At 35.6% G+C, this 27,150-nt stretch overlaps 1 protein-coding gene across 3 annotated transcripts in view; it reads right to left on the reverse strand.

Moving 5' to 3' along the window:
• Positions 1 to 27,150, reverse strand: part of BRINP3 (BMP/retinoic acid inducible neural specific 3) — a 198,990-nt gene that overhangs the window by 21,179 nt on the left and 150,661 nt on the right. For all 3 annotated transcript variants that reach the window (XM_072342744.1, XM_072342746.1, XM_072342745.1), the window contains one exon: positions 18,395 to 18,617. In XM_072342744.1, the coding sequence (XP_072198845.1) occupies positions 18,395 to 18,617 (223 nt within the window). The remainder of the gene's footprint in view (positions 1 to 18,394; positions 18,618 to 27,150) is intronic.

Below are 27,150 nucleotides of genomic sequence, written 5' to 3' on the forward strand. Positions count from 1 at the left end.
AAATAATTTTTTTAGAGGAATATGTATACTACATTTACAGGCTTAGGAAGTCCTTCTCAATTAAAAACAGATTGTCCTTAATAGAATCCATAAATGTGAACTAGAGTATCTCTGCTATTTTCTTTTGCAAGACTTTTTTCTCCTTTGCAGCAAATTTACCCCAACTGTTTCTCCTTTATTGTCCTGATAAGATAGCAAATTCTATTTCCTGCCATCTGTTGCTAAATTTGCAATTTTCTTCAAGATCAGTATGTATGTGCAGGGCTTTTTCTTTTCTTTTTTTTTCTTTTTAAGAAATCTTCCTATAGATAAGCAAAATGATTGTTCCATTTTTCACTTAGTAAACCCTCTTTGATGGCTTGATTAAAAAGAAAAAAAAAATGCTGAAGATCTGCTCCTACATTTTAAGGAGATTTGCTGGTAAGGAAAAAAAAAAAAAAAAAAAGGAATTAAATATTTCCAATTTCATTCGTCTCCTGAAAAGAGCAATCTATTTCTTTTAAGATGTTATCATTTCTAAAGCTTGTTGGTTTTTTTTTAATTCAACTTGAAAATGCTCAATTGCATTCACTATTAACTGTCTGTAGAACCACAGAATCACAGAAAGGTTTAGGTTGGAAGTGACCCTTACTATCATCTAGTGCCTACTCCTTGCTATGTCTATTATCAATTCCTTCAAATAACAAAACAAAACAAAAGAGTATATTGGTCACCACTTTGCTGAAGCACTGTGATTCCTTGTAGAGTTATGTTTGCTGTTTCTGTTTTCTTTTATTCCTAAATCTCTGAAAATATTTGGAATTCCATGTTGCTTTTTGAATGCTGAAAGAAGTAATATGAGAGTCTCTCTAAGAGGATACTATGAACCGAAAGTTTAAAGGAGAAGGAAGAAGCAGTGAATAACAGTGAGTGAATAAAAATATAATGGTCAAAATAACCCTAAAAGGACAGAAAGAAAACCAACAACAAAAACAAACAAACGAACAAAACAAAACACCACAGTCATATATAGGCACAGGGAAGTTCTGAAATATGTTTGCCCAAATCAAGTTCATAGATGAGATTGTAAGGATAAAATTTCACAATGATTTTCTGCTTCTGGAACTTCCAGTGATCATGACTTCTCGCTGTGGGCCTCAGAAGGAAACAATCTTAACTGGTTTCATCTGCATGTTTTATGTTTTACAATTCAGCTTCTGAAGAAAGCAAAACTTACATAGCAGTATTGCCTATCAGTTCTATTTTCTGTTCCTCCATTGCCAACAACTTTTAGAATTGTTGAGCTAATATAAATATTTGACAAAAGAACAGAAATATATACATGCAAACAAACAAACATAAAAAACAAACAAACAAACAAACAAACAAAAACAGTAGAGTTCCTTTGTGTTTTATGAAAAGAAGAAATAGCCCATTGGAGGTTCTATTCAGTTGCAGAGTGAGCCCAAGTATTCCATCAGTTCACATGGGAATTCAACCAAGAGAGTCTGATTTTTAGGGAAATGGGCCTCACTAGATAAACCTCCTGTGGAATTACTTTAGACTGTTTTTCTACTATCTTTTCTTTTAGGCTACGAAAAAAAAATAAAATTATAAGATTTCTGGGAAAGAAAGCTAAGACAAAAAATGTAAGGAAAAATCTGATATATGGGTGCTGTCGTTTTTATGTTTGCTTGTTTTGGTTTTATTGTTTTGGATTTCTTTAATAGATCTATGAACACTGAAGACAGACAAAAGCCGAAGCAGTCTCTCTGAAGTCATGAAGGTATACTATCCTTTTCCAACTTAAATGCATTTATTACAGATTTAAAATGACCCTGTGAAAATGCTACTCCTTGCTCACAACAATAACTTCCATACAGAATAATCTGCATTCAGAAGGTTCAGACACTTGTCACCCCATGCTCATCAATGAGTGCTGCTCCGAAATTAATGCCTCCTATTTTCACTTGTAACCTAACAAGTGGATGTTGGCATTATTATTTGGAGCAACCCAAATAGTTATCACTGGATGTCAAGGAAGAGCAACAGTCAAACTCAGCAGCAGCCAATATGCTAAGCTGAACCAGTTAAAGATTTAGGTAAAGCCTTAAATATACTTGATTAATATCTGTTTACCTTTGTTGTTGTTGTTTTAATTTTGTGAAGCTGTTTTTGATAACCTTAGTGTATTTGAATGACTCTTGGCTGTTAGGGATTCATCACCTCTTATTCTTTCTTTCGTTGTTTTTTTTTTTTTTCCCTGACATGTCAAAATATTTCTTATTAGATCTAATTTTCTCCTAGCAGGATCCATCTTTGTAAGTACCTGGGGAGCACAAAAGTGACACTGCAGTAATATATTGAAACTGCTAACAACAATTTTCAGTATGTGACTTTAGTTCAAACACACAGTTATCGCTTGTTGCTACAAATATACAGATATCATATAATACTTGCATGTGAATAACCAAACAATGTTAATTTAGTAGAAAACAATTGTTTTTACAGTACATATTTTTATTTGTTCACTCGCAACATATCAATGACAAATTAAAAAGGATTAAGGGAAAACAGTGTCTGAAACACGCATACCGAAAAGCATACAGTTCAGGAATGTGCATATAATAAATAAATGTTATTTTTCTCTTACTGGGAAAAAAATTTTAAAAATAAAAAAAATAAAGGCTCAAATTCTGCTAACAAAGTTTTATTTTTTTATTTGAGCATGGGAACTTTTGTCACTTATTCTGTCATTCACTTTCATTGGACCTGTTTCTTCTTGATACTTGGCAGGTTGTTCTTAAAGTAATTGAAAAGAAAGTGCTATATGTTGTTAAGGGTAAGCATATACTGCCTTAGAAATTACACAAAAAAAGAATAAGTGAGAACCTGGGGCAATAACGCATTTATCTTCTTGTCACTCAGATGGTTGTAACAAATAAGATATTTGGGGAAAAAAACCTGTTAATCAAGGAAAAATTGACTTGTTCCACAAATGAGTGTCTGTCTCCTACTGTCTCCTGCTGTCAGCAAGTTGATATAAATTGGCTATATTTTATTTGTTGTTATTGTCAGTCACTTTGTTATTTCCAAAGCATTTCACATTCTACGGTTAATATCATAAATATGCTTTCAATTTTGAGAACATCATGATTTCATAGTGATTGATTTTCCAAAAGTTCTGATTAGTAGAAAATAATCAAAGGAGGAATACCTGGAGTGGCTGAGAGATAGAAACCATAAACCAAGGGGGTAGGCACAGACCAAGGCAAAATATTCCTTGAAATCAGTGGGTATCTTCCAGCTGATGCCAGCAGCCTGTTAAATGAATCTCCTTTGTGAGTAAGACTGCAAATGTCACACAGCAGCAATCCTAAATCCATCTCAGTTTTAGCAGAATTTTGATGGTTGTAAACAATTTTTCTTGCAATTAGAAGTGGATAAAAATGGAAAATCAAATGCCCTGTTTATTCAGAGTTTTTAATATATCCCCTGTTGCTGTTCAGGGTACTTGAGTGCATTGGACATAGGTCCTGTAAAGGCTGCCCTATGTGCCGGCATGCTGCTAGTGATACTTGGAGCACCCTGTGTCACCTCATCACTTGATCCTTGAAAAAACACTGGCACTTTCTTCATGGTGTAGCCATGGCTTTGCAGTTGATCCTTTCCCCACCAAGTACAGTGTCCATCATCCAGCTGCCTCCAGGCCCAGGAATGTGTCTAACATGTCCTCTGTTTACTTGGGCCACAGAAGTCAAGAAAATATTCCTTTCTTGTGTTCACATGCAGAGCCAAATAGTTACATCTCTTCCAGCATTTGTATAATGACATCAATGTCTACTAAACACTCTTTATACAGCTTTATACTCCTTATCTTCCTTGAAGGTGAATGTGACTGAGGGCTGAGTAGAACAGTTCTTGTTAGAACGCCGGAGCTGTTAAGACTCCAATGATATTTTAGCTATTCAGAAATGCTATACAACAGTAATCTACTTTTATGGGAGTTTGGAAGATGAATATACAATAACATAATCGCCAGCTGTGCTGTTACATGCAAAGCTATCCCATTAATCACACTCAGTTTTCCTTTACATCTTAACGGTATGCAAAGTGTTTCTGCCACTCTAGTGCCTTAATACCAGAAGCTGCACACCTTAACTGCTTTTTAAAAGCTATCTTCTCAAGAAATTAAGTGCTCAGTCTTTTCCTCTACTCCAGTGGAAATGTTAATTCAGCACTTTCTGATGTCAGCAACATACTTGGAACAGCTTAGAAGTCTAGGCATGCAAATGAAACCTCACAAGTATGCCAGCTTCCATACTTGAACAGAAAGTGTTAACCAAATTAAAAATAAGTTCAGTGATTCTCTTTATTTGCTGATTATCTGAAATTATACAGCATCTTTGTTTTTTCCATCAGGATACTAGGAACATACAACAGTAAGCTGTTATCTTACATCATTTCACAGAGAAAGGGTTGGATTATTTGGGGTTCAAAAGGATGAATTCATGCCAGACTAGACTGATACTGCTGATAAGGAACTAAAAATGTCATTAACGTCTATGGGAGCTTACAGATACAAATCTGGAAAATTAAACAGTTGAAACTGAAGCAGTAAAATATATTTCTAAGATTGAGTGAGATGTGTGATCCCATAGACTGTGAGACTTGCAATGTCATCAGTTTCAGAACTGCATAGCTCTATTCATCTGGATTTGTCTGTAGAGTTCTATAACCAGATGACTGTCTGCTATTCAGCAAGAAGAAGAAACAGGCTCTGGAATCATTATTTGCCAAGATTCACAGGTGTCTCCTGTAGGAAACTTCTTTATAATGCTTCTCTCTATCAGGACACTAATCTCTATTCAGTACAGAAAAATTTTGCCTTTCATAGACAGAGGGTCTATGTTTGCCTTTGAAGTTAATCCAGCACCACTGCAACACTTAGAAGCACAGATGTAGGTATTTTGTGCAGACTTCCTTTTAAATATTCATGGTAGAAACGTGTTTTGCTGCTTATAGCATTTTTAACTGAGGATTCTGCCTTTCACAACCTTTTGCTCATGTCATAATCCACAAGAAAACTATTTCTCTCCAATTCAGCTGACATATATCCAAATGTGCATATACATAGATAAGCATCCTGTGTATGCAGCAGATGGTTGGATAAAGAAATTTAAAAAAAATAAAAATAAAAATAAAATTAAAAAATCACTTAATGTTGAACAACCTCATGCCAGTGGCAAGATTCATTAAACTGTGGACTGGACTCAGCAAGACAGAAAATGCTACTCAAGTGTTTTGCAGTGTACTGAGGGCTAAACTGATGAAACTGAAAGTCTGCCTGCTGTCTTGGGATTTGCTACATTGGTCTCTACTCAGAGATAATTTTACTGAAGTTCTGTAGGGAAGCATTAGGGACAACATATTCAGCAGCTTAACTATCCATTTCACAGTACCTTTGTCATATCTTGGATATATTTGCCAACCCCCTCATTTATATTTATACTCTGTCTTAGCCATCACTCCAGGAATTATCGTAACCAGTAGTGCTTTCTACAGATAATACACTGATGAAGCAATCCACACAGATGGTAAGCTTTCAACTTGCATTAAAAAAATCATCAGTTATTGTCCCCACATTTTTTTCCAAATTTAAGGCCAGTTTGTCCAAAAATGCATGAAATAATATATACACTGTTTCAAGGGCATGATGCCTGTGGCTTCTTCTAAATTCAGTTAAATAATCTTTTAGGATTTCTGATTAACCATCAAAGAGAAGATACCTAAATTTGGGGAAAAGATAAGAGGGAAGGCAAAACAAAGAAATGTAAGGTATAAACATTTAAAACAATGACCTTGATTTCAGGATCTGTGGGAAATATCTCTATTTTACACAGGGGAAGAGAGCTTAGGAAGTATGGTGAACAGGGTCTAAGTAATGCTACCACAGCAATGTCAAGGAACAATGCTGGTTGTCAAGGGAACTCGTCAAGGGAAGGGATTCTCCCACTCTGCTCCATACTTGTGCATATTCACCTTGTTCATCGCATGCAGTTTTGGGTGCCAGAATAGAAGACAGAAAACTATTAGAGACCATCCAATGAAGGTCTATGGAGATGAGGGAGGGACAGAGAGCAAGATGTGTGAGGAGCTGGTGTGGTCACTTAGTTTGCTCAGCCCAGAGCAGAGGAGAGACATCTGGACATAGAGTTTTGATTTTGGATGGTCTTGCAAAGAGTCAGGAGTAGGACTTGATGTTTCCTGGATACCTTCCAACTCAGAGTATTCTGTGATTGTATGTTTCTATCGTGATTAATGTCAAGGGAGATTTTTAATTGCTGTTTTCTATGAGACCATGCATTTTGAAGAGTTAAATTATTTCAAAATATCTTTATAAATATAAAGATGTATAAATGAATTTTAATTGATGTAATGAGTCCTGACATTTAATGCATTTTTAAGTAATGAAGACAGACTTATTTGAGTGCACATTATTCCTGTCGTGTGGAAGGAACTGTTTATCTAAGAATTCGTATGACCAAGCAGACAGATAATCAGAAGAAAATAAAGACTTAAATATTTGCTTCTTTATTTTAATTATTTTTGCTAAAGTACAGAAAAACAATATTATGATAGATATGAAACCTTGTAACAATGGGAAGAACGTTTGGATTGCTTAAAAATTCTGAATAGGATTGAAGGAGAGAAGAATTTTAGTTCAGTATGATTTTGATTTGGGTCATCTTTTTGCTTTAATATCTTGTCAATTTAGAAATGTCGGTCCTTAGAAATAATTAATTAAAACTACACTAGAAAATTAACACGTGTCACCTACTGTCTGGAGTGACAACAATTATTATTACTTCAACTCCTTGAGGTTTTTCTTTATTCTTATCATCTTTAATCCCATATAAGTATTTTCAGAAAACTGATAACATGATGTCAGGGATAATTTCCTGAGAAATTAATTACAATTAATGACTTCTGCAGTTGTTTCGTAATGTCTGCTATTTGAGGGATTTTTTTTGTAATTATCTCTGGTCATCAGTTTTAAACTGTGCTACCAATAATATCTTTATAATATGCTTCAGAATCCTACAAGCATACACTAAACGGGTAAGCAATTTATATTTTATGCATTAGCCACATACAGAAAATGGGATCCCAGGATGTAATTTCTGTGTCTCTTTTTCTAATGAGTTCTGAGACCATCCTGTGAAAAAACAATAAAAACTAAGTCCTGACATCTCCTTCAGTGAGATGTGGGTGGAAGACCAAGAAGTCAGATGTCTTAGACACTTGACCTTCTCTGTTTCATCAGTTGATAATCAGTTTAAGGATATCAAGAAAATTATTTAACTTCAAAATACTGCTTAAGTTATGAATGTGAAGAAAATGATCTGATGGGTAGCAAATCTTGTTTCCATTTCAGATGTAGTTTTAAGGTCCCAATTTATTCACTGATTGACATTCAGGCAAATCTCAACTTGCCTCCTCTCAGTCTAAATCTTTTCTATTTCCTGCCTAAAATAAAGTTTCAAAATCAGTATTTTTAAAGGATATTACTGATATCACAGTGCTTTGTTTTTATTCTCTGTGATACCTTCATTGCATCTTTCCAAAACAACATAAATACCTGGAAATACCTGGAAAACATGCACAGATGTACAGCATATGCTTTTTGTACATTAACTTTTTCTTTAAAAAAAATAAACTGAAATTATCAATAGAAGAGATAATTTATTTTATTTTCCCCACAGAACTGAAGAAAACATACTGATTCTGAGAATGCAATTTTAATTCCCAAGATACATATATATATACATATATATACATGCACATACTCAGGATCCAAGTACATATGTCTATAAGATAAAGAGCTCTTCCAATATCATAAATATGCAGGACAGTTAATGACTGCATAATAAATTACCATGTCTAATGGGCAACTTGTGTAACTCTTTGTGTACATTCTGTTCCTTTTTTTTTCAGCTCCTCCTTTTCTCAGAAGCAAATGCTCCTATTGCAGACACCAACAACATGGTAAACCTGAGCAAGGATGGCAGAAGCTATGACTATATTATAGTGAACATTAAATATGTATTTCTAATTCTAATTCTACTATTACTTTTGATGTTTATAAAGATTCATGTTATATATAATTACATTGGAAACAATACTGTATCTCTTCAGATATTGTCATGTACTAGTCATAAGCTGAATTGAAAACTATGTGATTAGTTTGAGTTAGATGTGGTTTCCAAGTGCAGCCCTTTAGCAGCATTAAGTTTGTACAAAATCTTTCAGGAATTTAAATGTTCTGGCATAAAAATATATATATGTAATAATAATAGTAAAAACTAAAAAAAATTAAGTGAATACCTCAGTGATAAAGTTTTTCCTGAGGTGACATCTGTCCACACAACACACATCATCACCAAAACTGCTGATGCTCTCACCAAGAAGCCAAGGCATAAAATACAATGGATAATTTATTAAGACTCGCTTTCACACCCCGCAGCAGTGATGCCTCCTGGTCAAAGTTGAGACACTTGGCAAAGCAGTGCATGCCCAGGTCTGTTGCTGATCTTATCTTGACATGAGCTTTTAATAGAGCTTGATGCTTCTGAGCTGTCTGCCTGACAGCACTCTGATGTTAAGTTCATTCAGATACTGGGAACGGCAGGAAGAAAGAAAGACAAGGGGAGGGAACAAAGACAGTTTCTAGTTTGTGTCTCCTTACTGCTGCCCGTGGAGGTGTTCAGCTTGCTAGTTGGTAATCTTTGGGGTAAATGAACTGCACATTGCTCTAACAGCCTGTATTGCTCTACATGTGTAAGATGCCAGTATTGAATTTAAAATTTGACATTTTTACCTTTTGGTTTATGTTTCCAAGAATTAACCACTATCATAAATGTATTTTTTCCTGAAGTTTCTATCCATAAATTTCCCTGGGCAGTGTAAATACTATCCATGCACTAACAAAATTCTTATCTAGCAGTTCAATTTCTCATCCCTCTGTCTACTTTAGTATACACTTGATCCTTTCTCTGTTCTCATCAAGAACACACACAAATTAGTGTGAAGTTGTTCATTGTTGGTGGTGGTTTTATTGCTTTTATATATAAGGATATCTATACAAACATATATATACACATATATAGTCTATATCATATTGAAAATGACTTGAAATCTGAAACATTAGTTATTTCTTTCTCAGTGTTGCATAAGAAAAAAATTAATATGCAACAGCCATACCAAACTCTGAATAAGGCTAGACATGAGATGATATGAACAATTGAGAGAGAATCTTAAAGCTCAACATCTGCAGGGCTGAGACTTTCTAATCTTCACATTCATCTGAAGATAAAGCTTAAATAAGTCTTCAGCTAAGATGACCTAAAGCACAAACCTGAAGGTTAAAATCTTGCATTTGACATCTCCTTAAAGAGCTAATCTCTCTCCTGAGTGACATAAATGCATAAATTGCATAAGAATTAACACAGGAGAGAAATACATGACATTTGTGTATATCTATCTATGTCAACATTTCTATATTCCAGTTTATTGTTTTGTTTAACTGCAAATAGTTATGATTCAGAGTCTGAAAAACCTTGTTTTCAGAGCACTCACAGACATGACCTGACAACTAGAAGCCTCACTGTCAAAGTGAGGCATCAGAGCAATGAAAGGTTTTGCCTGAAATATGGACATGCATGGATAGATCCCCACATCTCCTGTCCTTACATCCAACCTTCATCTTCCCTTTTGTTCTGTGGTCACGTCAAAGTTTTTGTGTGCTTTGTACTGAGGCTGACTTCTCACAGAGGAGACATTTATATTGCGGCAATTCAGTCTCAGATGAGATTGTGGCACAAATGTGACATGTGCTGTACAAACATATAGTGGGAGCAGCCTGAGTATTTGTCTATAGAAACAGAGTAGACAAAAGAAAGTAGGGGAAAGACAAAATTGGCATCTTACTGGCAGCCCTGTTACATTAAGAGGGAAACACACAGAGGGACTTCAGTGACTTCATAGAGGAAGCATGATGACAGAGACTTAATATCAGAGATGGTTCTTTTTTATTTTGCTTTCATATCATAGAATCATCAAATCATAGAATCACGTAATCAGAGAATGGCTTGGGTTGGAAGGGATTTTAAAGATGATCTAATTCCAGCCCTCTGTCACGGGTAGGATTGCTAACCACTAGATCAGGCTTTCCATCTTAATAACTCACAAAGGGTAAAAGATCATTTTATTGTCTGGATTCAATAAAGCATTGCTCAAATATGATCTTATTCAGCAACTGAAATCTGGGAAGTAGTGGAACTATACAGACTTGTAAACAACCTGAAGGCCAGGATGCTCTGAAATCCAGTATGTCTTGCTTGTGTCCCTGCCTTAATTTGCGGTGGATATCATCAGGCTCCCTTACGCCAGAGGGTGCTATCTAGAAGAGATTCTGGCCATCACATAACTTGTCATGCAAAGATGGATAAACATCAGCTCAAGAGCAAACAGAAGCTGCCAAGCCAAGAGAAGTGTGCCAGGATCTATTAACTTTTCAAATAATTATTTGAAACTGCAGGTTTGCATAATCACAGTAGCTCTGATGCCACTTCTACAAGCGATGTGTGGGGATAGGTGATCAAGAAATCTTTACATCTGGCTTGAGGGAAGGTCTCTTACAGCAGTCAGGTCACAGTCAAAATCAAAAAGCCAAAGACAAGCCCCTCAATGTCCTGGATCTACGCTGGGGAGCAAATGTGCTGAACATTCTGTTTCTGAAATGGAAATTCTGTGGCAGCTTTTATTTTAACACATCCTTTTCTTTTTCAATACCACATTTATATAAAATAAACCATAATTTTAAGTTGATTGCACTTTATTGTCTTAAAATTTTCAAACTCCGGTGCTGACAGCACCAATTGCAATACAAAATTTGCCTGAATGAGAAATGAAAAAAGAGACATGAAACAGACAGAGCTGGAATGGACAGAGGCAATTTGCAGTGGAATAGCTGTTAGTGGATCTGAAATAGAAATAGGTTAATAGTGGAAAAAGGAAATTGGGGCCCAACATTTCACATTTACAAACGGGACCGTATAGTGGAAGTTTGTCTTTGAAAGGAATTTAGCATTTCTGTTCTTGTTATTCAGCTATTCTTAGAAGGCAAGCTACAAAAGATGGACAGCAAAGTAGTCATCAGTCTTCTTGAATGAAATGTTAGGGACAGGACAAGGGGAAACAGTTTTAAACTGGAAGAGGGTGGATTTAGACTAGATATTAGCAAGAAATTCTTTACTGTGTGGGTGGTGAGGCACTGGAACAGGTTTCCCAGTGAGGTTGTGCATGCGTCCTCCCTGAAAGCACTTAGACCAGCTGGATGGGGCTGTGAGCAAACTGGTCTGGTGGGAGGTGTCCTTGCTAATATCAGGGGGACTGGAACAAGGTGATCTTCAATGTCCCTTCCACCCCAAATCATTCTATGATTCTGTGAGTTTCCTTGATTCGTTTTCAGCCATCATATTTCTGAGTACTCCCACATTTGTCTATTGCCTAAAAGACTGCTGACTGAATATTTAACATTATTATTGAACATGAAAAAAAAATACATGGAATGAAATCATGTTCTTCTTCCCAACAACATTTTGTTGTCAGATAGTGTGGACAGTATGCCCATCTTCTTTAACCTGAAGGAGGCTTTAAAAAAATTAATGTATAAAAAGATAACAAGAGCAAGCCCTGTGAGCAGATAATAAAATACAGCATTAGAAACCAAAACTCCTAGAGAGCTTCTAAGAACAGACTATGCCTGTGCATATGGGCTGCTCCAAAATTAATGCCTCCTATTTTATGAGGTTGATCTACAATGTCAGAGGTGGAAATTGGTGATATGGCAGTAGAGGCTGAACCTTCCTGACAATATCCCATTACATTTATTTGCTGTGTGACAGATGACAGCAGAAAGGCAGTCTGACAGAATGGTGACTGACATGGAAGTGCATATGAAGAAAAGGTGTGTCATTGAAATCCTTCATGCAGAAAAAAATGGTGCCCATTGAGACTGTAAACATTTATGGAGACCAAACAGTGGATGGGAGCACAGTGAGGCAGTGAGTGGTGCATTTCAGTGATGGCAACAGGAGCACTGGTCACCTCCACTGGAGCAGATTTGTATGAGCACAGCATGTAGGCTCTTGTGCATAGCTGGCAAAAATGTGGTGACTATGTCAAAAAACAGGGTTTTGTAGCTGAGAATTTGTTCTATTCAACAATGTTATTGTACCCTTTGTATCTGCTGTAGTTTCTACAGAAATAAATAGAAGGCATTCCTTTTGCAGAATCTCTTGTGGTTTAGGCTCAGTCCATCCATCCAAGTTTCCTCTGCTGTCTCACACTGTCTTCCTGTAAAGCAATTTACATCTAGGCTCACTATTTACTTTTATTCTAACTGTCCACAAACTGATGTATAGTAAGATTTTTTCCCATACATCCAATGCTACACATAAGCATTGGAAAGAAAAACATCTTTGTAACGTTTTACAAAACATCTGTGCACTGAAATTTGTGTCTTCCTTGGAGGAAGATTTTATTCCTTAATAATTTTATGCACATTAATCAATTATACTTTTAGAAGTAAAATGATCTAAAGTTGCTCATCATCAGCTTTGGGAGATAAGGAAGAAATAATGTGCAGCATCTTGGTGGTGTGGGATGGTTCTACAGTATGTCTTCTTTGTGTGTTTCATTATGAAGTATCCTGAAGAAAACAGACTGCAAGACCTCTGAATCCTAAAGATTGGAATTAGATTCTGTTATAAAAAAAAGGCAGACTTTTGTCAAGTATTTGTGTGTGTCTATTTGTGTGTGTGTATGGACTGAAGAGATGCATAAGAAATAGAACCTGCCTACAATATTCAGGTCCTGTTGGGCTCTCAGGGTATGTAAAATTTTTCGCTCTGTGAAATTCATAAAAAAATAGTAAAATGGAAATTCATGGCTCATTCTTTTTTGTAGATGTCTGTGGTGCTTCCTTTTGAAAATTCCAGAATTAACTACCTTTTCAAAAACCAGAATTCCTTCTGCAGCTCTTCTGTTTGATGCATTCATCTACTGCCTCCAGTGATGAATGACTTCTACATAAATGATGTCTACGTTAGCTCTCAAAGATTGTTTCTTTAAAAAAAGGAGTCTTTTATGAAGATAAGGACGTACTTCAAATGTAAAGCTACTGAGAATAGCTTTCCCCTTTAGACATAAGAATTCTGATATGTTAATTAAAATCTTTATGCAAGTTAAATAGTTTGTCTAAAATTGCCTTCACCTTGCTCTACCAGAAACAGATTCCTCAAGAAAAAAAAAGAAAGTCACATTCTGATAATGACTTGGCTAAAATGTTGGTATAAGAAAGATCTTCTCTGTACATTATAGAATCATAGAATCACCAAGGTTGGAAAAGACCTAAAAGATCATCCAGTCCAACCATTCACCTATTACCAATAGCTCCCACTAAAACTCAGTTGGTGACTCCACCACCTCCCTGGGCAGTCCATTCCAGTGCCTGACCACCCTTTCTGAGAAGTAATACTTCCTAATGTCCAGCCTGAATCTCCCCTGCCGTAGCTTGAAACCATTATATGATAACATCAAACATCCAGTGTTTAAAAAAAAAATAAAGTAAAATATTGACAGTTTATTCAAGATCACCTGCTTTTTGTGCAAATATTTTACATAATTCTTTTAAAATTAGAATTCCTATTTACTTGAGTTGCTCATAGTCATCAATTTGCAGTTTGTTGCAGCAGATTTCTGTTTTGTTCATGTGCCAAGGAAGATGTAATTTATTCTGCTGGTTTACTGTTCTATTTACCTTACATTTCTTTTTTAAAATATTTTGATTTATGGATTTTGTCATTTTTTTTAATCACAAAGGTTGCTGATTGAATTTGCCCACAAATGCTGCTTTTTCCTCATTAAGTAATTTAAAATGCACTCAAGTAAGGTTTGTACTTATAGCAAAATATTGTGCAAGGTGCATTCACTTAAATGGGTGACATTAGCTAAGGAAACCATTTGAGTAACACAGAAAAGGAAGCAAAATGAGCTCTGAACTGGCACTTGCCAGGGAAGAAATGAAAGCTGCTCCCTCTCTTCAGTGTGTTTCAGAAAGAGGTGTTTGGGAAGTGAGTCCAGTCATGGAAAAATAATGTCATTCTTCTTGAAATATATTTTGGGTAGTTAAGATCCTTTTTCTCCATCAACATAGTTTATTATTGTGTTACACTTTTAAGTATAAATCTATCCACTTTACCACTTTAGTTCCAAAATTTAGACATGTATAGTCCCTGCTTACCCTCTGGTTCACATCAGAATTGTCACTTGATCACAGTTTGTGGATAGAATCATATCTTCTGTTAATATAATTTTCAATTTCTCAGTGTATAGTCATTGCATTTAAAAAGTAACCTCACTGCTACCTTAACCAAAACAGAAACAAAAACAATTTTTGCTTCCCAAAGTACACACAAGCCTATAATCACAATTTACTTTGCCATATGTGAGCAACAGTGACATGTATGATAGCAGTTATGTAAAATTGTTATTTCTTTATTTCCTACATCTATTTTGTCTATGAAAAATAGGACTGGATCCAAAGCCTGCTCTTCACCATCTGTAGCAGTGTAGCACTTTTTCACTTCATTGGAGAAAAACATGGCTAAAGCTAGAAGCTTGGTCCAACTTAATGGCTACGTCTGTCCTTTCTCAGACTAGATATACTAGAGCACAAATACTATGCACAATCTGCTTCCAAAGATTTACAATTATTCATTACACCTAGTACAGAAATATGCACGATGGTGTCAGTGCAGAAATGTGGTTTTACACCACACTTTGATTTCTATAGAGCAAAATGTATTGAGTTGCTTGCACTGTTTCAACAACCCTCTTATATACATGTTACACCACCTACTGTTTTCTCCAAAGTAGAATGTATTGTGCCACTAGTGGTGTTTCAACAACATTCCTGCATAAAAACTGCAGCAAGAGCTGGCCATCTAGTGGAATAACAATTGCTGCATGCAGTGGACTCTGGTCAAGCAAACATAATGAATGAGCAGGTTTTTTAAGCTGAGGTGTCAATGAAATGAGTATGTTAGTAATAATCACTTGAAGCTTTGGAATCAGCACAGTGTCAAGTCCTGATTACAGAAAGCACATTGATTAATTCAGGTGAATTAAAAAAGTTAGACTGAACAGCCCCATAATAGTTTATAATGAAAATGAACAGAGTTTTGGTGTATCTTAGCACGATTCTCAGGAAGAGGAATAATGATCCATTTCATGTTAATGAAAGGAAGCCTAAAACCTGAGAACAACATCTGGAGTTCGCAAATATTGGCAGCAAGCAGAATAAAATAAAAATAGTAATCATGTTCCCATCCCCCGTGTACACCCAAGTGCTGCAGTAAATTGGTCTATTGTTAGTGCAGGCGGAAAGAAAAGTATTTACATATAATTGTAAAATGAAAAATGCAAACCGTGTCACATACAAATGTAGGTTCTTTGACTTGCAGGTTAATCAGCTCTCTTCCACCCTTAACAGTGATGCTAAGAAAAGGTTCGATTATATTTTCATTTAAGGATGAGAAAATTAAAATATAAACATTATTTAGTCTTATGTCTAGGAAATACAAAATTACAAGCAATTCTGATTAACTATTTAATTGAATCCTGCTTTTAAAAAGTAAATAAAAACCAAGCGACAATTTTTTTTTATGTTCAGTATTAACATTCTGAAGCCAGAAGGATTGGTATTTTCAGTAATGAATTATAACCTTCACCATATGTAGAAGCTCCTGCGAGTGTGACAAAATGATTTCTGGCAGACAGCACAGATAAATCCCTATGAAAGCCAGTCTCACAGAAAGTTTTCATTAATCAAATCTAACTTTTAGGAAATGACTCTCAGCTTCACAAAAAGAGAAAGCCAGCTCTCAGCTTCAAGAATCTATCAGTGTATCATCTGTTGACTTTAACATACAATGTAAAATTAAACATTAACACAGTTCTTTTGTTTTTACTCACTGCCAGCCTTGTGATCTCTACTACAAACAAAAGGCTCTTTAATCTGTATCCTGAAAGACAAGTACCCATAACATAGAATTTTAAATTGTATTTATACCTCTATTAACTCTTTCTAATCTCTCTTTCTATACTAAAAATCACCCTTAGCAGGACTCAAACACTAATCCAAATGAGTTGTTAACAAATCCTTCAGGAAATATTCTATTTTGTTCAAATTCTCACTTTCTGTTTCCTTGGAGTCTGTAATACCATTGGCACGTGAAGACATGTTTTTTCATTTCTCTTCTGTCTTCCCTAAAACACAATAAATGGTAATGGTTTGCTTTGCTTTCCTTTTTCATTCTACTCCTTTTCTGTTGTGAGATCTCAACAGGTTTATAGCCTGATCAATATTTAATGCTTCTCCGTTGCATTACTCAATTTTCCTATTCATTCACTACTTACCTGTTAACAGTTAATTATAGACAAATTCAGAACTGTCTTTGGATTAAGTACACTGTTACTACTGTACCTGAATATTATCATGTCAAGGTCTGTGTTTACATTCTTCTTATTATCCCTCTTTCCATCACTGAATTTATTATCCATTCCTCCGTCTCCAACTAGCCTGAGGTTTCGTTGCTGTTGTTGCTTTCCTAACCAGGTCTGCATATTAAACCCAAACCTTCGATTGACCTCTCCTTCACATTTCTCAGCTTAAAGCGCTTTCTTTCAGCCATAAAACCACTGGTGTCAGAAGGCAATTTTCCTAGATAATCAGATGGAATCCATCCTCGGAAAATTCTCACTTTAATTAATTGTATTCCACTAGATAACTATTTCAAAAACTGCCCTTAGCATTGATCTTGAGCCATCTCTGATCATCACTATGTCATCATCATATTCTGTATGGAGAGCAAAAAAAATCTGGGTGGTCACCAAAACAGGATATAATCTTTTTTAGAAGTAAGTACTGATATTTCTATGTCAGAAATGCATTACACCATGAAACTGCCCTGGAAGTTTAGTACAGTTCCCTGTAGAACAAGAACATTAATTGCTGGTTACATTCATAACCAACAAATAAAGTGTGAACTAACAGGTTGTGCCTTTTGTAAACAAACAAAAACAACAGCAACAACAAACAACAACACAAAAAACTAATTTTCATATATCAAACACAAGACAGATGTGCTGTGATCAATTTCAACTGATGTTAGCTTTTTGTACCTCATTTCATCTATACTCAGTGGTCAATACCTGACCAAAGATTGCCCCAGAAGTTACGCTGAATGACTTGATTATTTTCAGTTTTGCTGTGGAAAAAAATTTTAATAATGCAAGGGTGGATTCTGTTTCTTACTTTTTAAGGAATTATTCCAAAAGAGAAAATTATGTATTTTTGTTTCAACTAGGAAATGACAAAGCAAAGCACGATGTGTAGAAAGAGAGGGCATGAGAGCCATAATGGCCACCATCTTCTGAAAGAAAAAGAAGACTAGCTGTGTGCTACCAAAAGCCAAAGGAATTATTGGAGCCTCAGCAGAGCAAGGAGAGTACAGTACCCCGGCAGTTTTGCAACACTGAATCTAAACTAGATTTCTTCAAAACTGTTGGGAAACGTGCTAAATCCAGGAGTCACTGGGCTAATCCCATGATGCTGTTGCTCAGAAGAATAATTTCCCTAAAAGCTCTTTCATTTCAGATTTACTCTACTGTCCTTCCACTATGTTCAATAAAGCCATTTTCAATCAGCAATTCACTATAACCACTTATGTTAATACAGATTTGACTAGATAGCTTTCGGGACCTCTCAGTTTCTAGGCAGAACTAAAACACATTTTCTTTCCTTAGGCATCCTTTCAAATCTAATTTATATCTGACAAATGAGACAAGAAATCAATAGTATGTAGTATATACTGTATAATGACCTGGAAAGTTCTTAAAATAGTGAAGCTCGATTCAGAATAGGTATTCAGTATTCCGTATACAATTATTTAGCACAGTTTCTAGTTGGCCAAATTCCACTGAAAATGCAATTCTGTACAAAAGGAGGAAACCAAAGGGGATGAATCTGGATGTTCATGCTACTTTGAAGTTGCTTCTGATGATACAGTTGTATACAAATCAGGTTTTATTATGATTTCTCCCATGACATTTAGGAAAACACAAACAAAAATATTGAAGGTTGGAACTATTTAACTTCCAGAAATGCAAAGACTATATTCTGTACGTATACTGCGTGTTACGCATTGTAACATCCGTGCCATTAAGGAGATACCAGCATGAAACAACACTGTGAGTTTATCAGATTTTAATAGGCAAATTTTCTTACCTCTGCTTTGGCATGCGGATGAGTGGCTGTTTATGACATCTCTTACTAAGGCCAAAGAGCTTGTGAACAATTTTCTGTGCCTTGAGAAATAGTTGCTTCATGCTGTTTTCTAGTTGCTCATAGCGACGCTGAAAATTAGAATCCATTGTCCACAAATGCATTACAGTAGATGTGTTCAGAAAATAATTCATAGGCAGCCTTTTCATAAATAATTTGAACTCATCTGAAAAAAACAAAAAGACAAAATTTATTAGGTTTTAATTACGTACTTGTAGTTGGTTTTAGGGTAAAAATGAACTTACTCTTTGGTTATTCTTGAAATTCTAATCTATTCAAATGATCTTCTGCAATTTTAGAACGGAGGCTTTCAAAGTAGAAAGTAAACCATATTTTTTATGATAATATTAGCATAAAAACAGGAAAAGCAATTAAAGCCATAAATATTAAACTGATCTTAAAAGGCAATTCTAGCCCTGTCATTATTTCTCAACCTAGAGAACATAAAGATTGAATAAGAATCAAAGCTACTCACCTTCAAATCTACGGCCTGAAAGTAAAAGCACATTTAAAGATCAGTATACGTTGACCCATATGGAGAAGATGGAAAATGGTCTTAAATGGAGTATATTCCTATACTTAGGAAATTCAAGTAAATATGGTGGCATAGGCCTACTCTTTTTTTAGACTACAATAAGCCATTACAAGTTAGACTTTCAAAAGAAAGAGCTCTTAAGCCACATATTCACTGTGAATTCACACTGTGAATAACCCTCACTATTTGATTTGTTCTGCTAGCTTAGTCCACGTAGCATATATAGGTTGAATCTCATTAACAGAATCTTATTAATCAGCGAGTCTATTTTCATGAACAGTATAATTTACAAGCTGAATTATAAGTTTTGAATCTTAATAAACTTCATTTTAAAAGGGCTCTAATTGGGAGCATCGGGAAATGAGGTGAAGGGGGGAGGAAGGAAAAATAAATACTGCTCTTAAATGTACATATATCCCTTCCAGTTTTCATATTTCAGTACTTTAATTCTGTCTGCCCTTCTGCTGCATTTTACTGCATAGAAGTCACTTATCCTATTGCTTTCACCCTGCCAGTTGCACCTTTTGGGTAGTATATTTTTGAATGCAATCATCCAACAGTCTGAGGCAGCCTCCTGCTTAAAACTGGAGTTGCTCATGATATATAACATTGCTGTAGGTTTAGGTTTCTTTTGGGAGAGGGCTGATTAGAGAAAATGTCTGCTAACACGAAAGAATATTCTACGATAATCAAATCAAGAGGTATGCCTGCTTGGTTTAGTTTAATCTCTTTTTTTCTATTACAGAATATTTTAATAGGAAAAAAAAATGAATATATGCATATATATATATATTTTTATTTTTATTTTTAAGAGGGTAGTAAGAAATTTCTTTCCTAAATGAGCTAGACCAGCCAACCTCCATATTCAGTAGCACATGGGGTCAGGATGAAACAAATCAGGTATTTTCTAGCATAGGATATTCTGTAATGGTTTGCAATTCACCGAAAGATAAATAGTTTTGAAAGACCTTCTGGAAGGTACAAAATGAAAGGGAAGGGGCAAAGAGGGTGATTTAATATTTAATAAAGTGGTTTTAATGATTCATCTGTAATCTCTTTGGCAATGTGTTATTCATTTTCTTGCCATGCCTTCCTCTTTGGATATTAGCCTTATGCTATTTTCTTCTTAAGATCAGTACCACTGCCCCTCTGCTATCTCTGGGTGAAAATTAAGGGAAATGAGGTTATTTTGCTTCTTTCATGAAGTATTTTGAAGTCTAACCCTTAATCTTTGTTGTTATATTTTATTCACCTTCCTAATTTTATCTAAAATATTAGTTCTTAGCCCACATCCAAAAAGACTAAACATCTAACCCCAGGTCTTGTTTTTTTTCTGAAAAAAAATTAAATATTTGGTAAATTTTAGCATACCAAATGAGCAGCGTTTTGTCTCTTGGTGCAGCTCCAGGGAAACAATTCCCAGGTAACAAAGAGACAATTACACCTTAATCTCCCTGCAAAGCACATCCCAGACTTCCTTTCCCTTCAAGGCTTGCACAGCTACTGTGCAAAGGGATTAGGTCTGGCTTGCCTGAAGGAGGCCTACTGGTTTGGGAAAGTCTCCCAACCTCTAAGAGCGCATTTTCAAATTTATTTACCGGTGTTAAAAGTAATAATTAAAAAAAAGAAAAAGAAAAAAAGATAAATAGGGGTGAGTGAGCTGTTTCAAAGTACATCCTTTGGCAAAACTCGGATCTGCAGTTTGTATAAATCATCCAAGCTTTGCTGACTTCAGAGGAGTGTACTAATGCTCTCAGGGAGGATCAGATCCAAAAGTTGCATTCCTGAATACCTGTTTTAACTGCTAACTTTTCCATCCACTTCTGTTCTTCAGAGACACTGATATATTTACTCAGACTCAGGTTCATGATAACAAAAATATATATACATCCCAGAGTAGAGAACATACCCAGAATATGCCTTTTCAATTTTCATATTTGTGTAATAACCTATGAACCACTGTCAATTTGTTGTCCTTTGCAAGCTTTACAGCTAACAACTAATCAGATGCAGTGTTCAGACATGATAAGGAAGGTTTTCAGTCTTTAACTTGCAGTGCAAATGCATTTCCAATAAGAAAGTGCTTCTTTTTACCCTGTAATAAACATCATCCTTGACTATCCCTGTGCCTTGAATGATCATGCTAATGAGCACCACACTGCAGGTAAAAGAGAGACAGAGATAAAATAAGCAGGGTTACATAGCACCTTCTGAAAAAAAAAAAAAAAAAAAAAAAAAAAAAAAACAAGAAAAAAAAAAGGAAAGATAATGCACTCATATCTTAAACAGACACATTTCATGATCTGTGAAACTACAACACGAACTCCTACCACTGAGAGATGATTAAACTATTACACTCTAATCAACACATTATACCAGCCATTCGTGAAGATTAACAGCTAGTACTACAGTGCTGGGAGGCATAGAAATTGATGGTATTAAAACATGATACTTGATACAACATATGATAAGATTTCAGTACTTTCTTATTTTTCATTGCTAGATATCAAGTGCACATGTCATACAATTTTTCATACTAGTCCCTAACTTCAAATACTGAGAAAAATATAATACACAGTGATTGATCAAATAAGTTTACTTTACTTTCCAGTTATCAATGGCTACGTTTATTTTTCACCTTCCCTTACTGCAAGCTTTATCTTCCACATGTTAGTAGTGAGTAGACTGAAATGGCATACCATATTTCAGCAGCAAAAAATAAATGTAAAATATCACAATGGAAGTAAACATTACTGTAGAGTCAGATGCATATCAGACACATTTAGGCTGTAATAAATACCTAGAACTACTTAGCTTGTAACTTGGATTCTCAGTGTTATTCGGTATAGGAGCAGGGCACAGTACTGAATACACTGATTGGTATTCTGCAGACAGAGCCAGAGAAGACCAGAAAAATGCAACGAGTCTCATCAAAAGATCTGACAATTCCCTGTAACAACGGGAAAATAAACAAAAAGGTGCCTGCTCTCTGTGTTGGGAGGAGAGCAGGACCCTTGAGACCTTTGCTCTAAATGTTTTGCATATCCCTGATATTTTGAATTACAAGACCTATACCAGACAATTCATGCACACAAGACCATAGCACACTTCGGGTTTTACTTCAGCTGAAGCCAAGTGGGTTTTTTGGAACTTTTGCAGAATATCAAAATGTTCCGTGCAAGTGTGTTTATTAATATCCTTTTTGGAGTATCTTTGTAAGCATCATGGAAGTCAATGCAATTATCCCAGCTGGGGAATCTGCAATGTAATGCTTGCATAACATGTCACATAATATCAATGCACTTTCTTCTCCCTTTCTTCTGTTGCATAAATGGAACAAATCCAATTACTGTTCCTAAATTTTTCTTTTAAATAAGAGCTGCTGTTTACCCTATCAATATAAAAGTGATTCTCTCTAGTCTGTATGGGATTAGAAACACAGCAATTTTCTCCTCACAGCCCAAGGCGCACTCTGTGCAAAGTCTGCGAACAATCTTTGCTTCTGCTAAGAGAATAACACTCATAGGTGGGTGCAGGAGGGTGCAAAACTATAGCTCATTCCAGCTTCTCCTGGTGAGCTGCTGGTGGGCCTCCTCATTACCTTGGCATCTCCCTGGTTCAGAAATGCCCTTTGTGCAGCATGCCTTCCTGTGTTCCTCTTCTGATGCAACTTGAGGCCATTTCTTGTTGTTCTACTGCCTGTTAACTGGGAGACAGATGAGAACCACCCCTGCCTCGCTACATTTCAGGTTGGTATATAGAGCAATGAGGCCTCCCCTGAGACTCTTTTTCTCTAGTCCAAATAATCTCAGTTCTCTCAGCTGCTCCCCATTGTACTTGTGCTCCTGACCCTTCATGATTTTCTTGCCCTTCTCTTGACACTCTCCAGGGCTTCAATGTCAGTCTTGTAGTGAGGAGCCCAAAACTAAACACAGCATTTGAGGTGAGGCCTCACCACTGCCAGGTACAAAGGGATGTTCACCTCCCTAGTCCTGCTGGCCACACTATTTCTGATATAGGATGGAATGCTGTTGGCATTCTTGACCACTTGAGCACATTGATGTGTCATATTCAACACATAATCCCAGGTCCATTGCTGCCAGATGGCTTTGCAGTCAAATTACAACATAAAGTTTCAGGAAATACATATTTCTGTTTAATTGTGGATCGTACAGTCTAATCCAATCCTAAATTAATTTCCTTTTTTTTTTTTTTTTTTTTTTTTTTTCCTTCTAAATAAGCATTCAAATCCGCAAAAAGAAATTAACTGAACAATTATTAATTGAACAAAACCAGCCTGAAAATAAATGAAAAACTGTTTTGACTGGCCAGTTTAAGTGTTCATTATTTACTGACACACTGCTTGAGATGGGTTTATGGATATGAATTTGGACTGTTGCATTTTTTCCATTATCAAAGCCCAAGAAAAGCCTGTATGTAGGAGAAAACCACTTTGTATATCATATCATTATGTCAAAATTTACCACTAGATAGCAATTGAAATGGGCTATTTTATCATTTCTCTAAATGACACTTTAATGATACATTTTCTTCCTTATTTATCCAAGAATAATAATAAAAAAGTCTGACAATCTTTATAGTGAATAAAATGTTGTGTGTTCATTAGCTTGAATGACAGCATTTCCAACACTTAAACCTTGTCTGTAAAATCTATGCAGTTGTCATTTATATATATCTTCTTTTTCTATAGAGCTTAACACTTGTTCTAAAGGTACTGCAATTCTACCATCGCAGTCTTGAATTGTGTAATGCTACATAACCAAAAACTGTTAACACTTTTCAACTAACAAAACATGATAATAGGTTCATGGCAAATTGTCAAAAGTCTACTAGTCCTGTACAAATCTGTGTGATGGTACATCTAGTTTTACACACCAGTTCAAACGAGAGTGATTCATACAAATTTGCTCAAGTGAATTCATGCTCTATGTAGCTTTGATTTATGAAGAACGTTACTTGTAAAAGACCACGAATCTTCACAGGCCACTGCTACTTTGGGAAGCCATTTATCTTCTTAAACCATAAGAATAGGATCAGTGGATTCACAACACTGCAGTGAGGGAAGCTGTCCCTCCCTATCTCTGCTGTTCTAACAATGTTTTATTGCTGTGACCTTGTGCACAGTTCCGACTTATTTTATTTACTTCATGTGTTGAATGCACCTGAGCAGACATATCGGTGGATTATGTTTCTCCCCCTTTTTATTATTATTCTTGTCACAGTAACCTTGCATTATACATTTCTGTGCAAACTCAGTAGGATGAAGAAGACATGGCTTGGGCCTATCCTCACCCCCTACAGACATGTAGTCCCTCCTGATGTCTCCAGGTCTCCTGTGGCAGCATGGTTGGTGCTGGCATGAATGAGTAACAAAAGGTAACAATCTAAGCTGAGCCAAAAGAGCTTTAGCAATTTCCCCTCAATATTCTCTAACATTTTGTAGATAACACTTCAGCTCCGCTACATCTCAGCTGTCTTTTCTGTTTAAATTGCCAGTTCTTTAGAGAAGAGCCTGAGTCTTATTGTATCTTTACAGGGCAATACTTTGCCCAATAGGCTGCAAATTTAATTGTTGCCATGTAACATGAATAATAATCTTAAATTTTCTTGTAATTCAGGCAACTACATCTTGCTTGGAGTCCATAGTTGTAACTGCAATTAGCTTGAGAAGCAAGACTTACCTGACAAGAACAGTCTCCTAAGTCCCAACTGCTTACCACATTTTTTAATAAAATAGGAATATATGCAAAAGGAAAAAAAAAAAAAAAAAAAAAAAAAAAAAAAAAAAAAAAGAAGAAGAAAAAAGAAAAGAAAAGAAAAGAAAAGAAAAGAAAAGAAAAGAAAAGAAAAGAAAAGAAAAGAAAAGAAAAGAAAAGAAAAGAAAAGAAAAGAAAAGAAAAGAAAAGAAAAGAAAAGAAAAAAAAAAGAAATTGACTCTAACAATACGACCATGGTAATATCATTTCTTTCCCATAATAATGCTTTTAATTGTAATCAGGGCATAAAATATTACAGCAAGTCAAGTACCAGTGTCAGCTGTAAATTGAAACCTCAAACCACAAAGCTAGTAGTTGGAGGGAATAAAAAGCAATAGGGTCTACAGTTCAAAGTGCTGGATGTGGTTGCTGTTCAATGAAATGCTACCTCAATATTGTGTAGATATTCTTAAAGAGATTTGTAAAATATATATGCTTTCTAAAATAGACCACTGTGATTCATAAGACTGTAGAAAACAAAGTACTAAAACAAACAGCTGTGTTTCAAGAAATCTATCTTTAAAAATAACAGAATTGAAGGAAACCTGAGATTTCAGCTTAAAATCAACTTATTTCTTCATAGAAAACACAATAAAAGTGAACTTTTTTTCTTTCTTATATATATATTTTTTCCCATCTATGATAAATCAGCACTCCCCCTAATTAAGGCATTTCTCCAAAGTAAATGAATTCTCTTCTGAACTTTCTGAAGGAGAAAGAGAAGAAAAGATATGTGTGTTCTCTGTAAATATAGACTGTGTATGAAGGAGGACAGGAGCTCAGCATTTAATACTGGAGAGGCAGTCTGAACAAGTACAATCTAGCTGCCCTGCAAGCACCATGGAAAGCAAATTTCTATGATTCTCATAGTGGGTTGTTTTTCCTTTTCCTTCTCCCCTCTTCATTTCCATTTCCTTTTCACTTCCTTTCCATTTCCTTTTCCCTTTCCTTTTCCATTTCCCTTTCATGTTCCCTTTTTCCCCTGTTGGCTTTGTTGTTTTTTTTTTGAAAACTGCTGCAAGGGTAGTTCCTCTAAACTGTAGGCCTTCTAAGGAGGAAAGCACTGGGAAAAATGTCAATGCAGCTGAAGGTGGGATTGCTGAATAGATATTCTCTGATCCTTTGTTAGTATATAATTTCTTAGGAACAAGGAAAGCCCAGGTACTCCTTTCACATTCCCTTCTTGGTGTATAAATGAAAAGGAAAATCGTATGGAGTTAAACATAGCAGTTTTTTGATCACTTCAATATTTATTCAGTTATAGTAATGTTTCTGGAGCATGGCCATTCTACTTTCTATCTAGTGCTACTACTGCTATCATTCCATAGCACTGTAAATGCATATAATGCCTAGGATATATTTCTCATGTGTAGATTTAGGTGTAATCTCTGCCACCTCAAAAGCTAATTTTGTTGTTCCTGGTCATATTGATAACTCCTACAGTTTAAATACTGAACAAAGCAAGTAAACACTCAATATGTCACAGAAAGATAGTTCAAGAAGAGAAATAAATGAAACAGAAAATATTCTTGTAAAACACACTGAAGTAAATAACCAGTGTCGAGCTTTTACAAGAGAAGATTTAAGAATCCATGAGTCAGAACAGACAGCATTGCTCTGGAAGAAAAGTGGGACCATTGAGTTACATCCTTCTTAATAAAGAAAGTCCAAAGCTGCCAAGGCAGATTGGAATTCCACCAGGAATGAGTCTGTCACCAGCTCTGAAGAGAACTACATTATGTCTGGTACATAATGGACATAAGTAGAATTATATTAGATCAAGCCTTCTGCTCCTCCTTTTATTATAGTATCATCACAGTGTTTAAAGTGTCTGTGAATTCAATGCGGTGTGAATCTTTAATAAATTGATTTGTCAGGTGCTGCTTTAGCAGGAGGCATATAATGCTCTTAGGTTTGATCCTGAGGCTATTATATTGCCAGGATTTGATTGGCTGCACCTTCTTCTTTGGAATCAAAGAAGGACAATTTAGATACTAGCTCTCAGAAGAAATTCTGCACATCACATCTGCTCATTTTATTAAAACAGTGACACCTCCACAGGGGTGAGGTGACAAGTATTGGTCACAGAAGGAGCGACAGCTTGGTATATCTGTTCTTACTATCGATTAAACTTCCTGACAATCACATAGGGAAGTTAATTACTGGGAAGCAAATTAACACCTTTGCAAGATAATAGAGAAAACAATAATTATGTTAAGAACTCAGGAGGCTAAATTTTCTTGGCCTTGAGCCTGAAGCTATGAACACCATTTAAAAAAAAAATACAACAACAACACTGCTCTACTGCTCTGGGGTAAATAGTTTGAACCACATTGACTGAAGACTTTATTCTCAGTGATTAAAAAACACCTTCACCTGCCGGTGAG

The sequence above is a fragment of the Excalfactoria chinensis genome, chromosome 8 (genome assembly GCF_039878825.1).
Source record: "Excalfactoria chinensis isolate bCotChi1 chromosome 8, bCotChi1.hap2, whole genome shotgun sequence".
Lineage (NCBI taxonomy): Eukaryota > Metazoa > Chordata > Aves > Galliformes > Phasianidae > Excalfactoria > Excalfactoria chinensis.